A 13405-nucleotide genomic window follows, 5' to 3' on the forward strand; every position below is an offset into this window, starting at 1 on the left:
CTCTCAAGGATCGGATGAAAATTGGTCAAGATATGGACTTGGTTTGGGGCCAAAATGGAAATCCCGGAATTCGCAAGGGGTTCCATCAGAAAAATTTGAAAAATCGGGATCGAAAATTTTGTTTTGAGGTTTTGATGCAGATTGAAGCAGAATCCCACTACAAATCGTTTAAGGTATTCCTCTCAAGGATCGGGTGAAAATTGTACAAGATATGGACTTGGTTTGGTTTTCCGAATTTTTCAGAGGTGCCCCCACAAATATTGGAAAAATATAGAACGAATATATTTGTTGAAAAGTTTAAATGCAAAATTTCTCTGGAAGTTCTTAAGTATACCCCCTCAAAGATCGAAATAGTATTGGCACAGCCATAGTTATGTATTTAAAACCCAATATAAATAAAATTGGAAAAGTTATAGCAAGAAAAATGCCAGTCTGCGTGGGAAAAACTTTGTCTTTTGAAAAACTCCAGATGGCCTTGGCATTTGGGAATTGGTCAAGCCAGCTCCAGCTTCATTAAATATGTCGCCAAAAAACATGCAACTGTGCAGCTGGTGGGAGTATTTATGAACTGTCCGAATGCCTGCGAGGCGGTACATGCCAGCACGAAAGGTCAGACGAGTGTCGCCACCCACCTGGCCAGCTTTTTTCAATAAACGTTGAGCATTACGGTTATTAGTTTCAGGACGAGCTCATAAAAACTTCAGCTTCAGTGTCGAGTGGAGCCGGGAGACACTGTTGCCCAACAACAAAGAGAACAACATTGTGCCACCAGTTTGCTGATGCTATCTAAGTTACTGTGGAGCTGTTGCTGCTACAGAGTGGCAGGAGCAACATGTTGCTGATGCTGATAATGCCGTTGTCGTTGACTAGTCGACTATGTTGCCGTTTCAGTAACGGGAGGTCCTTGTGCGAATGGCGAACCTATGGAAATTGCGAAATCCGTGATATTTCCAAGTGCATTACATGCGGCAAATGTGCCAAGTCCTTGCAACAGCAACAGCTACAGCAACGGCAACTTATTAACGCGCAATCTGAGCTCTGCAATTGACCGCAAAGGCGGGGTGCTGGGAGAACGGTGTTTCAGATTCACGAGCTGCCCCAGAATCAAGAGGAGCCATGGAGCCTGGCGCCGGAGCGGGGGAAGCGATGACGCTGACGACGACAGCCGGAAACGGAAACGGCAAATAAACGCACGAGCGCTGACGTGCGGGCACCAGCGTGTCAGCGTCCTTGTCTTTGTGCTGCCGCTTTGTTTGTGTGTGTGTGTGTGTTTGAGTGAGTGTGAGTGAGTGCTGCACTTGTTTGCATGCAACGTGGCAACATGGCAACGACAATGGCAGCAACATCAACAGTAACAGGCAACAGCAACGGCAACGGGCATTTATCTGGCTGCCCAGACCTGCCACGCCCCATCGTAATACATTGCGGTTGGGATGTTGCATGTTTGTGGGCGCTCGCTGCGTTTTTATTTTTTTCTTTTATACTTAAAAATTTTATTTTTTAAAGGGTATAATGTTTAAAAACTTATTTTTTAGGTACAAATTATAAAAAGTAAATGCTATAAGTTATAAGACTTTATTGAATTTTATGAATGAATGAAGAATGAATTTTAATTTTTTAAACGATTTTCAGCACAACAGAGTTTCCTGTTTCTTATTATTAAAAAATATTTAATAGATTTTAATGGATATTCCAATGTCCGTACCATATCATACTTCCATCCAACATTTTAAAATTTTTATTTTGTTTGCCCGGCGCCATCGTTCGCATGCACGGCAAGGATTTCTCTGCTTAATTTGTGGTTTTCAACCAAACAGAACAACGAGCAGCGATGGACGAGGTCTGGCAGATGGCGGAAAAGTGCTGGGAAGAGGAGCACCACCAGGAGCTAACCAACTGGTCAACAGCAATTGCAATTGCAATTGAGGTTGCAGTCGCACGAATATTCCAGGAAACCCTTAAATATGATTATGGCATACAAAAGGCCTATGGAGTTGCAGCTGGCAGAGGCGGTGTCCGCGACGAGGGGTCTGGGGGTACGGATTTTTTGGCCATCTTCTCTGGAATCTCCCTTCGTCTGTGGAGGCCACAAATTTCCCCGAACTTGATTTAATTGTCACACATTACGGAACCACAATTACATAGAAAAATGCACCAGGCAGCCAGCCAGCGGAAATGGCAACAATGCAAATGGCAAAGCACCAACTGCAACATTACAAAACAGTAGGAACAACAAATAATAATCAACTGCGGCCACCAGGACCTTTATCCCCCCACTGTTTCCCCCTCTTTGACTTGGTGAAAATAAAATGCGCCATTTGCAATTGTAGTTTATTTTAATACCGCAATTAGTGTTGTTTTCTGGGCAGAGTGGAGGTTCGTGGTTAGAGGACACGCAAAGAATGCTGAAGGTGGGAGCTGGGAGCTGGGAGGGGTTCTCTCATGTTGCCACACCATTTGAGGTGCACCAAAGCTGCCGCAGAGGCAGTCCCGCTGCATTCACATCGCACAAAATGGAATGCATCATAACTAAATCAGAAAATCATGCCATTTACCAATCGCTTTTCCATTTTATTGATTACTCTCGCTTTGAAGAGCCCTCCAATTGTCTGGCCATTTGCCATTACACAATACATACATACATATATCTGAGGGGAGCCGCTGTTAATTGATTTTTAAGTGCCAACTACAATCAGGTGCTCAGGTACGCACCAGGTGACACAGGCTTATATTATGGTAAACCAGGATCCAATAAAAAAATGCTTAACATGGGTAATCAGAGATGCATCATATACTTTTGAAAAAAATCCAGACTATTAAATGCTCTGGAAAAAATATTACTAAAATATCTAACCCATCGCAATATAGTAATTTGCATGATTTATTGAAAATGCATTTTGTCAAATTTGTTGATAATCAAGTATGAAAATTGGATAGTTAATTGATGGAAAAGCACCCGATGATTACACTCCTGTCAGTTTTATTTTTTGTGTCCCCTGTGAAAGGGGTGTAATCACATTTTATGTTGAATGCACTTAATTTTTTGCCTCAACTAAATGCCAATTAAAATTCGTAATTATTTTTTAATGGCATTTTGTGGTCAATATATCGTACGGATGGCGATGATTGCGACGCGGCGCAGCGAAGCGAAAAGGACTCGTCAACTTTGACGACGGGGATGCCGTTGGTGACAATTCGCATTTATGGACGAGCTAATGGCCAGTATCGATGTCAATGGCATGACTTGTCAAAGCGGCGCCCGCCTAAAAGAAAAGTGCCTTTCACATGTTTGCCTCCGCACTCTAGCTCCCCTCTCTCGTGTAAAATTGCAAGCAATTGCAGTTCAAACAAGGATTCGCAATAAGTATACCCCAGCACGATGTCCTGCAGCTATATATGTATGTATGGTTGCCTCAATGAAATTTTCGAGCAATCATCACCATCAACATTTCGTAGAGGACTCGGCAACAACATGCCGCAAGTGACAATCATTTATATTTAATAAACAACTAACGCATGCAGGGTAAGTACAGCCAAAGACAAAAAAATAGGTTCGAAAGCGATTTATTTTCTTAGGGAGAAACCAATATCGATGAAAGAACTAATCTGCCTCCTGCAGTTGTAGGACCAACTCGGAAAAACAACAGCAAGATGACGAGACTAAGCGGCCATTGTCTGCGTCCGCCCTGGCAGCCATCCTTGGATGGCCTTCCCTCCTCCGCCGCCGTGGAAATTGTTTATCATGCATTTTGTTCGATTCCGAGTCGAGGCGTCTGAATAATGCAGCAGGTACGGGTAGTACACGGTGATGGAAAAGTGGAAAAGTGGGGGCGGTCAAATAAATAAGCGAGCATGGACGGCAAAGACGAAAACAAAATGGGGCAGAAAACAACAAAAAGGCAACAATGCTGCAGACACAAAACCGTTTCGAACCGAATCGCTTTGGGCGGCATTCAAATTGAATATTGAAAGCATCGAGCACAAAACTGCCAAACGCTTGAATTATGCATTAATGATGTCTACCTACCACAGTGAAGGACAATGGGGGTGTACCTAGTGTCGGGGCTGAAGGGTTTCCACTTCTTTTTTTTTCTTTTTTTTTTTTACTTTTGTGGAAAGACAAGAGCAACGCTGGCCAATGCTTATTAATTTTTTATGCGTCTGCTATTTTTATGACCAACATGAAAGCGTTTGCCGCAAGCATTTTATTTTCCTCAACGTTTTTGTGCAGCTTTCAATAGTTATTCACGGACATTTTCATTTGCGTTAGACACACACTCCTGTTAAGGACAATTGAGTCCTTAACGCGAAACAATACATATATAGATATTGATGGTAAATGGTAATTTTTACCTCTAATTTTTTCCCCCATTTTAATGATTGATCTTTTTTTGGACACTTTTTTAAGGTTCTAAATCCCTATTGTTGTATTTTTTGAAACCATATTTTCCATTCGGCTTAATATTGTGTATCCGCCGTGGTGGAGTGAATTTTAGCATCCAGGACGAACTTGACAATGGCCGTCAATAAATCGGGGCGATATCCGAGGACAGAAAAGACGTTAATTACCAGCATTACCGCGAAGCCGACTATCAGCCGCACAAATCAGCGGTAACAGGGGTATTGGAAAACGGGTAACCTGATGCAGATGCAGCGTGTGCGCGAGGCAATGGAAAACTCATTACATGCCACAGGAACCAGGAGCCAGGAGACACGCCCGCACGCAGAGCGACCGCAACATGCTGTAATGCGTGGCCCCATCATCATTTGCATGCTGTTTCTGCCGATACTTAAAGTCAACAGGCGATATACGGGGTCCTGCAGAGCTGCAATGCCACAGGACAAACTTAATGTCAACACGCTAATCTGTCACTCGGCGAGGAGCTCGGATCTGGGATTGGGGATTGGAAAGGATCTGCCACAATGTCGGGCTACTTAAGGAGCACTATGCCGACGCGCATGGCTGCCCAGGAGCTAAAGGATAACGAGTTTGGAAGCCAAAAGACACACTAAACACTAAAAATAATAATTTACACCAAAATTTCTATAAATATTTAATAATAAAATATAATTCGATTTTTTTACTCTTTACAATTTAAAAAAAAAAGCCCTTTACTTTCTTTAAAAAAAACAATAAACTTCCCTTGTCAAGAGTGGCCTTTGAGACGGTGCAACAATAACATCCTGGATCCTTTGAAATGACAAAAATTTGTTGCCTTCAGTGGGGCTTGACGCCTGACTTGCCAGGAGACACTTGCGGGCACCACAAGACAAGCTAACTCACCTCCGTACACATCCCCAGTACATTGCCTGGCCAACCACCCATTACCCACCTCATCCTCGGAGGACGCGCCTTATCAACTATGCAGGGCTTTGTCTCTAAGCGATTGCAGCCGCCCCCTTTTTTTCGGGCCAACCTGTTTCCTCTCCAGGCAGCGTCTTTTGTTGCGCTTAATGAATTTTACGTAAATTTTACGAGCGCTGATTTCTGGCGCTGAGCACTGCCACCCCAGCTATTAATCCACACTTTAGTGGAAGCACCACCCCCAGTGGGTGGGTGGGCTCTCTGAATAGGATAGATAGTGAGTGAATGGGTGGGTGGGTGTGAGCGGTGGCTGGTTCCCCATGTTTTTGTGTGTGTAATGACAAGTTCAACAACAACTTGGCATTGTCGACTGGTGACGAGGACGACGTGCTCCGACATTTGTTTGCCCAAGTTATGCAAATATTTTTCCAGTCAAGAAGTTTTTGTTTAATTGCATATTTTGACTCGCATTACGCGTGTCATAAAGCACGGATGCGAAGCTTACCGCACAAATTGGGGGTAGACTACGCACAGTAAATATTATTCACAAATTTTAGAAGTCCTTCTTCAATTTTAAATTAACTATCACTGGAAGACAAAGCTTTGTCATTAATGTTCAAATAAGCCCGCCATAATTTATGTCTTTCCAGAGAATACCATTTGATTTTATAATTCATAGAGTATGGTAGTGTATTAAGGATATGTTTGGAGGGACAAAGAAAACAGGATCATCCTTCATTTGAGTTACCAGCTCAAAGGGGTAATTATAGTTACAAAACTTATTTTCGGAAAAATGTATGATATATAGCTTTCAAAGTAACTTTCTTTTCTTGTCCTTTGAGGGCAATATTTTAGGTACCTTTTTGTAATTAATTATTGTAGTTTCATAAGAAAAATAATAGCTCATTAAATTTTAACGTTAATGAACCTGATTTTAAATTTGAATTTGAATAAATGGGGTCGATAGTTCATTTACGCACACCTTTCTTTTTTCGCCATCCCTGACAGATCCACTTTCTTTCAATCAAGTGAAATGACAGTCTGTCTCCCCACTTCTTCAAGAACTTTCTTTCCGGTTGGACGAACCAAGTATGACAAGTGCAGAAAAATATATTTTCACGGAACTGGAAGCAGCTACTCTACTGTCGGTGACCGAGGAAAATGGAGTAGTGACTACCATCTATGTTGCACCATGCACCATGGAGGAGGATCTTCTGGAGCCCGAATTTTTTCCGGAGGATAACCAACTGATGTACCACTGTCCCTACTGTGCCTGTGCTATCCGTTCAGCAAAAGCTTTCAAAGTTCATCTTAAGGCCTGCCGCAAGGACAACAAAAACAAGAAGGAGGATGACAAGCAAAAAAAAGAAAATGAGAAGGATGAAATATATCAGTGCATAGTGTGTGACCAAGACTTTGAGTCAATCGCACACCTCTACTGCCACATATTGGTGCACGAAACCTCATTTGAGGCCCTTCGCTGCGGATCCTGCAACGTAAAGTTTGAAACCGACCAGGAGTACCAGGCCCACTTGAAAAGTCATCTAGAGCCCGAGCCGGAAGAGCTGGAAACGGAGAGCAGCGTTACCAAAAGTTTTGATTGTATTTTATGCGGAAAGCACTTCCTAGCCACATTCCGACTAGGCCATGTCACCCATCGCTACGCCTGCGACAATTGCTTAAAGAATCACAAGACCAAGGAATCGAATGGAATTCCGACGCTTCCAGCCCAGGAGAAGCCGGAGTGGACATGCGATCGTTGTGGACGTGTGTACAAGCTGGAGGGGTTTCTCTTAAGACACAAGAACCATTGTCAAGGACGCAAGACGAGGAAGGCTCGCCAATACAAAGTTCATAAAAGCGACTTTTTTTGAAGAGTAATACTCATTTAACGCTGCAATAATTGAAATTTATAATTAAATTGTAAAATTATTGATAGAACTAGTTATAAAATACCTTAATTAGTTGACATTATTAAATGAGTAATGAAGAGAGATTAAAGGAGTGACTATGCAGTTTTCGAAGCGAATTCAAATTCGAGCGCCAAACTCTCTTAGCGTTAGGGTTTTTAAAATTAGTGTTAGCCAACACTGTATAATCTTTTTCGTTGGTTTTTTAACACTACACGTGTGATTGTTTTCTGAAATTTACGAATTTTTCCGTAAATAAAACACAATTTAAGCTAACTAACATGAGTTCAGACGAGTCCAGCGATGGCATGGAGGAGCTTAAGGAACTTATGGCTCTATATGGCCATGAAAAAGAAGAAAAGGAAGGCGCCAAGAAACCCTATGTTCCGAAAGCCTCGCAGGCAAAGGCATTGAACTATATGGAGGTGCCGATGGAAAAGGTGATCCTGGGCGACAAGCAGAGGTTTCTTTCAAACCTGGCCAAATCCGTAGGTGCTAAGTGGAGTCACAGCGATGAAGATGAGGAGAAGGATCAGTCAGCTGGCCAAGATAAAGCCGGAAACAAAAGGAAACCCGCCTGGTCGGATTCTGATGATGAAGACCTCAAAGTGGGTGACGTCAAAAAGCAAACCAAGCACACAGGGCCTCTGAACCACTTGCGCAAGGACAAATCCTATAAGGAGTACCTCACAGCACGATTCCAGCGAACTCTGAATCAGCCGAAATGGGCTGAGAAGAAAGCGAAGAACTCTGAGGATGAATATGCCTCCTCCGAGGAAGAACTCCTTCAAACCGTGGGCTTCATCGATCACAAGGCTAAGCGGTTGGACCTGTTACCCAAAACGCTTGCCTTTAAACGTGTAAAGGACTTGAATCGATCAACCTACTCCGAAGGCGTGCCCAGCAGCGTCCAGTTCCATCCCACAAGCACGGCTGCCCTGGTTTCGGGTGCGAACAGCGTGGCAACCATCTACACTGTGGACGGGCAGAAAAACGAGAAGCTACACAGCATGCGCTTCAAGAAGTTCCCACTCATCTGTACCCGGATTGCACCCTGTGGCACCAAGGCGTTTTTCGGCTCCGTCCGAAAGTTCTACTTCTCTTACGATCTTCTGGAGGCGACCGAATTAAAGCTTACGCTGCCAGGCGATATGGAAACCATGCACAGTTTCGAGGTGTCTCCATGTGGAAAGTTCATTATCGCCGCTGGAAAGTTTGGAGCGATTCACTTGCTGACCGCGAACACCAACGAACTACTGCACAGCTTCAAACAGGAGGGCGGCGTGCGCGGATTATGCTGGACAAGTGACTCGAAGAGGGTTCTGGTGGTCGGCGCTAGCACTAATGTGAATGTGCTAAGCTTGCGGCAGAATGTGATCGAACACAGTTTCCTCGACGATGGCTGCATCCACGGACAAGTCGTCCGACTTTCGCCCAACCAACGGCTTTTGGCCACCGGCAGCGACGAGGGCGTCGTTAATGTCTACGATTATGAATGTGTTTACACCTCAAGCGCACCTCAGCCGGAGAAGAGCTTCCTGAACCTAAGAACAGGCATCAAGGATCTGCAGTTCAATCACACCTCGGAGTTACTAGCCATGTCTTCCAACAAGGCCCCGAATTGTGTAAAATTGGCCCATTTCCCCAGTGCCACCGTGTACTCCAACTTCCCCAGCCAGAACGACAGCGTGGGCTTTGTCACCTCCATGTCCTTTTCGCCGCACAGCAGCTTCTTGGCCTTTGCTACAAAATATAAATACGTGCCGCTCTTTAGGCTTAAATACTTCAAGAACTATTAGCTTTTAATCCGGAGATGTGTACATTTTATAAAAGTTGTATGTAATTAAATACTTCTCGAGTCCCCTAATTTGAAATCACCTTTTTTTTATTCGTTTCTTAAGGACTTCCAACCGAGGTTGGTTACAAGTTAACAGTTTCAATTCTAAATCGCGCTAAAAGGGAGCCCTGAATATGTCCCGCTTCTGGGTGTCTTGGATCTTTCCAATGTCGTCCAGCTTCCGGCAGATATTCGACGACTGGGACTCGATCCACTGCAGCGAACTCATGTGGGCATTTAAGATCTTGCCAATTTGGATAATCGGGTCGGTGGTGTCCTGGCCCTTGTTGGCCTCGTTCAGGTTATCGATAATCTCCTTCAAATCCTCGGACATTTGCTTCAACTGCGTGTCCAGGTTTTCCACCATCAGATATGTGTGACTGCGCTCCATATCGACGCGCGGTAGGTTCACGAATTCTTTCTCGAGGGGCGCCAGGCTTTCCTCCAGCTCCTTATGCTGCGTGGCTATGAACTCCAGTTCCTGGTCCAACACCTGCTGATCGGTCTTCACCTTCTTCACAGCATCGTTCAGCTCCACGATCTTTTGGTTGTTGCTGATGAGCAGCTTGTCCCAAGCATTAATCTGTGTCGCCTGCTCGGTAAACACCTTCTCCTGCTCCTCAAACTCCAGAGTCCACTTGTTTATGTGCTCTTCCAGTTGATTATAGGATAGCTGATTAGCAGTAGATACTGCCGAGGAATCCGTGGTCTTTGTTTCGGTGGTTAGATTAGCAAAGGCACCTCCAGTGCTCAGAGTAGGCACTGCTGCTGCTGCAGTCTGTGGAGCCACAGCCGTAGGAGCTGCAGTCAAGCTAGTGGCAGAAGGGGCGGTACTCTTTGGCGCTCCCAGTCCCGATAGCAATCCTGTTGTGGGAGTGGCCGCGACGGGAGCTGCAGTCGATGCAGCTGGCGCAGCTGCTGCAGCAGGTTGTGACAGGAATCCTCCAAAGGCCGGTGCAGCTGCCGTGGTCCCGACCGCTGGAGTTGCTGTTGAGACAGGATTTTTTGGCGCGCCTCCCAAGCTAAGAGCGGGGGTAGATGTCGCACCTCCGCCTAAACCAAAACCACTGAATGGTGGTGGATTTTGTGCTTTTTTGGTATCCGCATCCCCTCCTCCAAGATTTATGGTCGCCGCTGGGGCTGCGAAGGCGAATGTGGGTTTTGTGGCGGGAACAGCGCCGGCAGCTCCCAGACCACCAGCTGGTGAGGCTGTTCCGGTGCTCAGACCAAAGGAAAACGAGGGCGCCGCTGCTGTCGGGGCGCTTGTGGTTGTTGGCAATTGAAATGCCATGATTAAAACAAAGAAAACTGACAAAAATTAGAAAAATTCGATCAAACGAAAATCACGCCAAATTATCCAGTGAGACCGTAATGTCAAATTCCTTTGGGCAGTGCTGGAAAATGTTTTGATAGAATTCTCTATAAATAGGTTGGCAGTTCCGAGCAGTTGGCAACTCAATTTCCGTTAATTCAAATATTGTCTTAGAAGTGTGAATTTTAATTTTATATTATAAATTAATATGTTTATTTGGTACCATCATACGATTTTTGATTATCCAATTCACATTCTGTTTATCTCTTTTTTTTAATAAATTACTTCCGTTGTTACTTCGTAATACCCTAATAAAAATGTTTTTTAAAATATATCTTTAACTTTCAATTTTCTTTAACTACTATATTAACTTTTTATTTTTATTGACCAATTTTAAAACATCTTTTAATTGATTTATTGCAATTTTTACCAAGTAAACATATATTTTACACCTCTATTGACTTGAATGGAGAAAATAAAACACATGGCAGTACCTGAAAATTGTAAAACTAAAATAAACTTTTATATGCAATTGCTTTCTATTATTTAAATTAATGTACAGCTTTTTTTAGATTAAAAACCATCGGTATAGTAGACCTCCGGCAGGTCTTCCTTCCATGTCCACACTATTTTCCGGGTATTTTTTAGTCGCAGATTGACGGCGTAGGAAGAAAATGTTTAAAGCTTAAATATAAGCGGTATAAATCGAGTTTAAAAAACATAATTTTAACCGCCAATTGCTTAATAAATAAAATCAATAATCACGGCGAACTAAACTCTAATTTGTAACCTTTTGCTATCTGTAAGTGGAGACTGTGATAAGACGACATTTGGGTCAAGAGTTTAATTAGAAAAAACCTGGAGTGCAACGACACCTGGTAGGTAATTGCATTTGCAAGCTCAGCAAATAGGTCAAAAACGTCAAATATTCAGAAAAATACGAATAAAAACTAATTTACATGAAGATTTCCTAAGGTCTAGGGATAATTAGGGATAGGGATAATTAAGCTTCAGCAAACAGTCCTTTTATAAGGATTGTCTTTGTGGAATAACCTTTTTTTTTAATAATTCCAAAAGCTCCTGAACTTTGTAGTCCAGTTTGAGTCGCAAATAGCCCAGCAATTGAACAACAAAAGCATATCAGAAAGCCGCTGTTGCCTTTCGCTCCTCGCCCTGGTTTGCTCCCTGGGTGATCGCTGTGAACTTGGCGAGATAAGAGGCTCCTCCTGTAATCGAAAGCCTGCTGCTTGTTCCACCCGACGAACACCAAATCAGTCGATGGGTGTACTCCACTGCAATAGCAATTAGCCAACCTAACCTTCTAGCGGGTCTTGTGCTCCTCCTCCATCTCCACCTTCTTTTCGGGTTCTTAAGACTACCTCCCCCCCACCCAAGACCACTTCAACGGTGGCAAACACACTTATCTGAAGTGCACCCGCCAGAAAATATAAATTCTCGACCATCCCACAGACCAGGATTCAGTCGGTGCTCAATGCTCGCGATGTACGGAACTTGTAGCTGTCTTCTGGGTGGGATTCTCCTCCTGCAATTGCTCAGAAGTGGGCAGGCTTTGGATAATGGTCTAGCACGAACGTAAGTCGGATCTTTTATTGATTATCCTAGTGGCTAATAATTCACTTCTCTGTAGGCCACCCATGGGTTGGATGTCCTGGGAGCGGTAAGGTCCTAGTAGATTAATTTAAGATTACTAACTATATTAATTAAATTTTTAATTAATTAAATCTTTAGCTTCCGTTGTATCACAGATTGTGAGCTTTACCCCAACGAGTGCATCAGGTACTTCCATAATATTATTCAACTTCAAGGTGATTTAATGAGATTTCTTTTATTTTTTAGTGAGAAACTATTCTCACGCCATGCTGACCTTCTGGTTTCCGAAGGCTATGCCGCTGCTGGCTACGAATATGTTATTATTGATGACTGCTGGTTGGAGAAAGATCGGGATAATAAGACCCAGAAACTAGTGGCTGACAAGAAACGCTTCCCCAGCGGATTAAATGCCCTAGCGGATCACGTAATTTTCCCAACCTCAGATCCCTTAGAACTTCTCTAATAACCAAGTACTTTTTAGATCCACGACTTAGGTCTCAAGTTTGGTCTGTACCAGGACTATGGAACCAACACCTGTGCTGGCTATCCAGGAGTAATCAATCACATGAAGCTGGATGCCCAGACTTTCGCCGACTGGGACGTGGATTACGTCAAGCTGGATGGTTGTTATGCCAACATCAGCGACATGGCCGTAGGATACCCGGAGTTTGGACGTCTTTTAAATGAAACGGGCAGGCCAATGGTCTACTCCTGCAGTTGGCCAGCTTATCAGGAGCCAGCTGGAGAGATGCCCGACTACGAGTCTCTTAAAAAACACTGCAATTTGTGGCGCAACTGGGACGACATTGATGATTCCCTGGAGTCGCTGATGCAGATAATGGACTACTTTGGCAAGAACCAGGACAGGATTCAACCGCAAGCTGGACCGGGTCATTGGAACGATCCGGATATGCTTCTGCTGGGAAACTACGGACTCAGCTACGACCAGAGCAAGTTGCAGATGGCCATTTGGGCAATCATGGCAGCTCCCCTAATCATGTCCAACGACTTGGAGGCAGTTCGTCCCGAGATCAAGGCTATTCTACAGAATCGGTTTGTTTGGGGAATATATATATTAGATGACGCTCCATATTAATGGTTATTCACTTTTTAGAGCCGTCATTGCTGTGGATCAGGATGAACTGGGCATCCAGGGGCGTCGGATCTTGACTCGGAATCAAATAGAAGTCTGGCAGCGAAAAATCACTCCGGTGACCAAAAACGGATACCACTCCTATGCCGTGGCCTTTGTCAGTCGTCGGGATGATGGAGCTCCTTACAGAATTACCTTTACCATCAAGGAACTCGGCTTGAAGAATCCCAATGGCTATGCGGTCCAGGATCTGTATGACTCCAGCAGGAACCTGGGTGTCTTCAAGAAGAGCAACCAGTTCGTCACACGCGTCAATCCCAATGGTAAGACCTGTTAC

General features: G+C 43.9%; 4 protein-coding genes across 6 annotated transcripts in view; 3 read left to right on the plus strand and 1 right to left on the minus strand.

Annotated features, from left to right (window-relative positions):
• The first annotated feature begins 6396 nt into the window (after positions 1-6396).
• LOC108125622 (zinc finger protein 454) lies at positions 6397-7179 on the plus strand. Its single transcript, XM_043210302.1, has one exon. It carries the CDS (start codon positions 6397-6399, stop codon positions 7177-7179), a length of 783 nt encoding a protein of 260 aa, XP_043066237.1.
• Positions 7180-7459: 280 nt separating this feature from the next.
• Positions 7460-9065, plus strand: wcd (U3 small nucleolar RNA-associated protein 18 homolog wicked). The gene has a single exon (XM_017241950.3). It carries the CDS (start codon positions 7497-7499, stop codon positions 9012-9014), a length of 1518 nt encoding a protein of 505 aa, XP_017097439.2. The 5' UTR covers positions 7460-7496; the 3' UTR covers positions 9015-9065.
• A 9-nt stretch (positions 9066-9074) lies between these two features.
• Positions 9075-10439, minus strand: Nup62 (Nucleoporin 62kD). Its single transcript, XM_017241956.3, has one exon. It carries the CDS (start codon positions 10341-10343, stop codon positions 9168-9170), a length of 1176 nt encoding a protein of 391 aa, XP_017097445.2. The 5' UTR covers positions 10344-10439; the 3' UTR covers positions 9075-9167.
• Positions 10440-11022: 583 nt separating this feature from the next.
• Positions 11023-13405, plus strand: part of LOC108125673 (alpha-N-acetylgalactosaminidase) — a 52697-nt gene continuing 50314 nt past the window's right edge. For 2 of the 3 annotated variants that reach the window (XM_070278743.1, XM_017241955.3), the window contains exons 1-7: positions 11023-11242; positions 11835-11957; positions 12013-12042; positions 12114-12161; positions 12222-12399; positions 12457-13028; positions 13090-13391. In XM_070278743.1, coding sequence (XP_070134844.1) covers positions 11857-11957; positions 12013-12042; positions 12114-12161; positions 12222-12399; positions 12457-13028; positions 13090-13391 — 1231 coding nt within the window. In that variant the 5' untranslated portion in view covers positions 11023-11242; positions 11835-11856. The remainder of the gene's footprint in view (positions 11243-11834; positions 11958-12012; positions 12043-12113; positions 12162-12221; positions 12400-12456; positions 13029-13089; positions 13392-13405) is intronic. The other variant, XM_070278744.1, reaches the window with a different exon arrangement.

The sequence above is a fragment of the Drosophila bipectinata genome, chromosome 2R (genome assembly GCF_030179905.1).
Source record: "Drosophila bipectinata strain 14024-0381.07 chromosome 2R, DbipHiC1v2, whole genome shotgun sequence".
NCBI classification, from domain to species: domain Eukaryota; kingdom Metazoa; phylum Arthropoda; class Insecta; order Diptera; family Drosophilidae; genus Drosophila; species Drosophila bipectinata.

Bases quoted from the DNA above. Each gene is read 5' to 3' on its own strand.
- LOC108125622 (XM_043210302.1), top strand. From the start codon at position 6,397: ATGACAAGTGCAGAAAAATATATTTTCACGGAACTGGAAGCAGCTACT.
- Nup62 (XM_017241956.3), bottom strand. From the start codon at position 10,343: ATGGCATTTCAATTGCCAACAACCACAAGCGCCCCGACAGCAGCGGCG.
- wcd (XM_017241950.3), top strand. From the start codon at position 7,497: ATGAGTTCAGACGAGTCCAGCGATGGCATGGAGGAGCTTAAGGAACTT.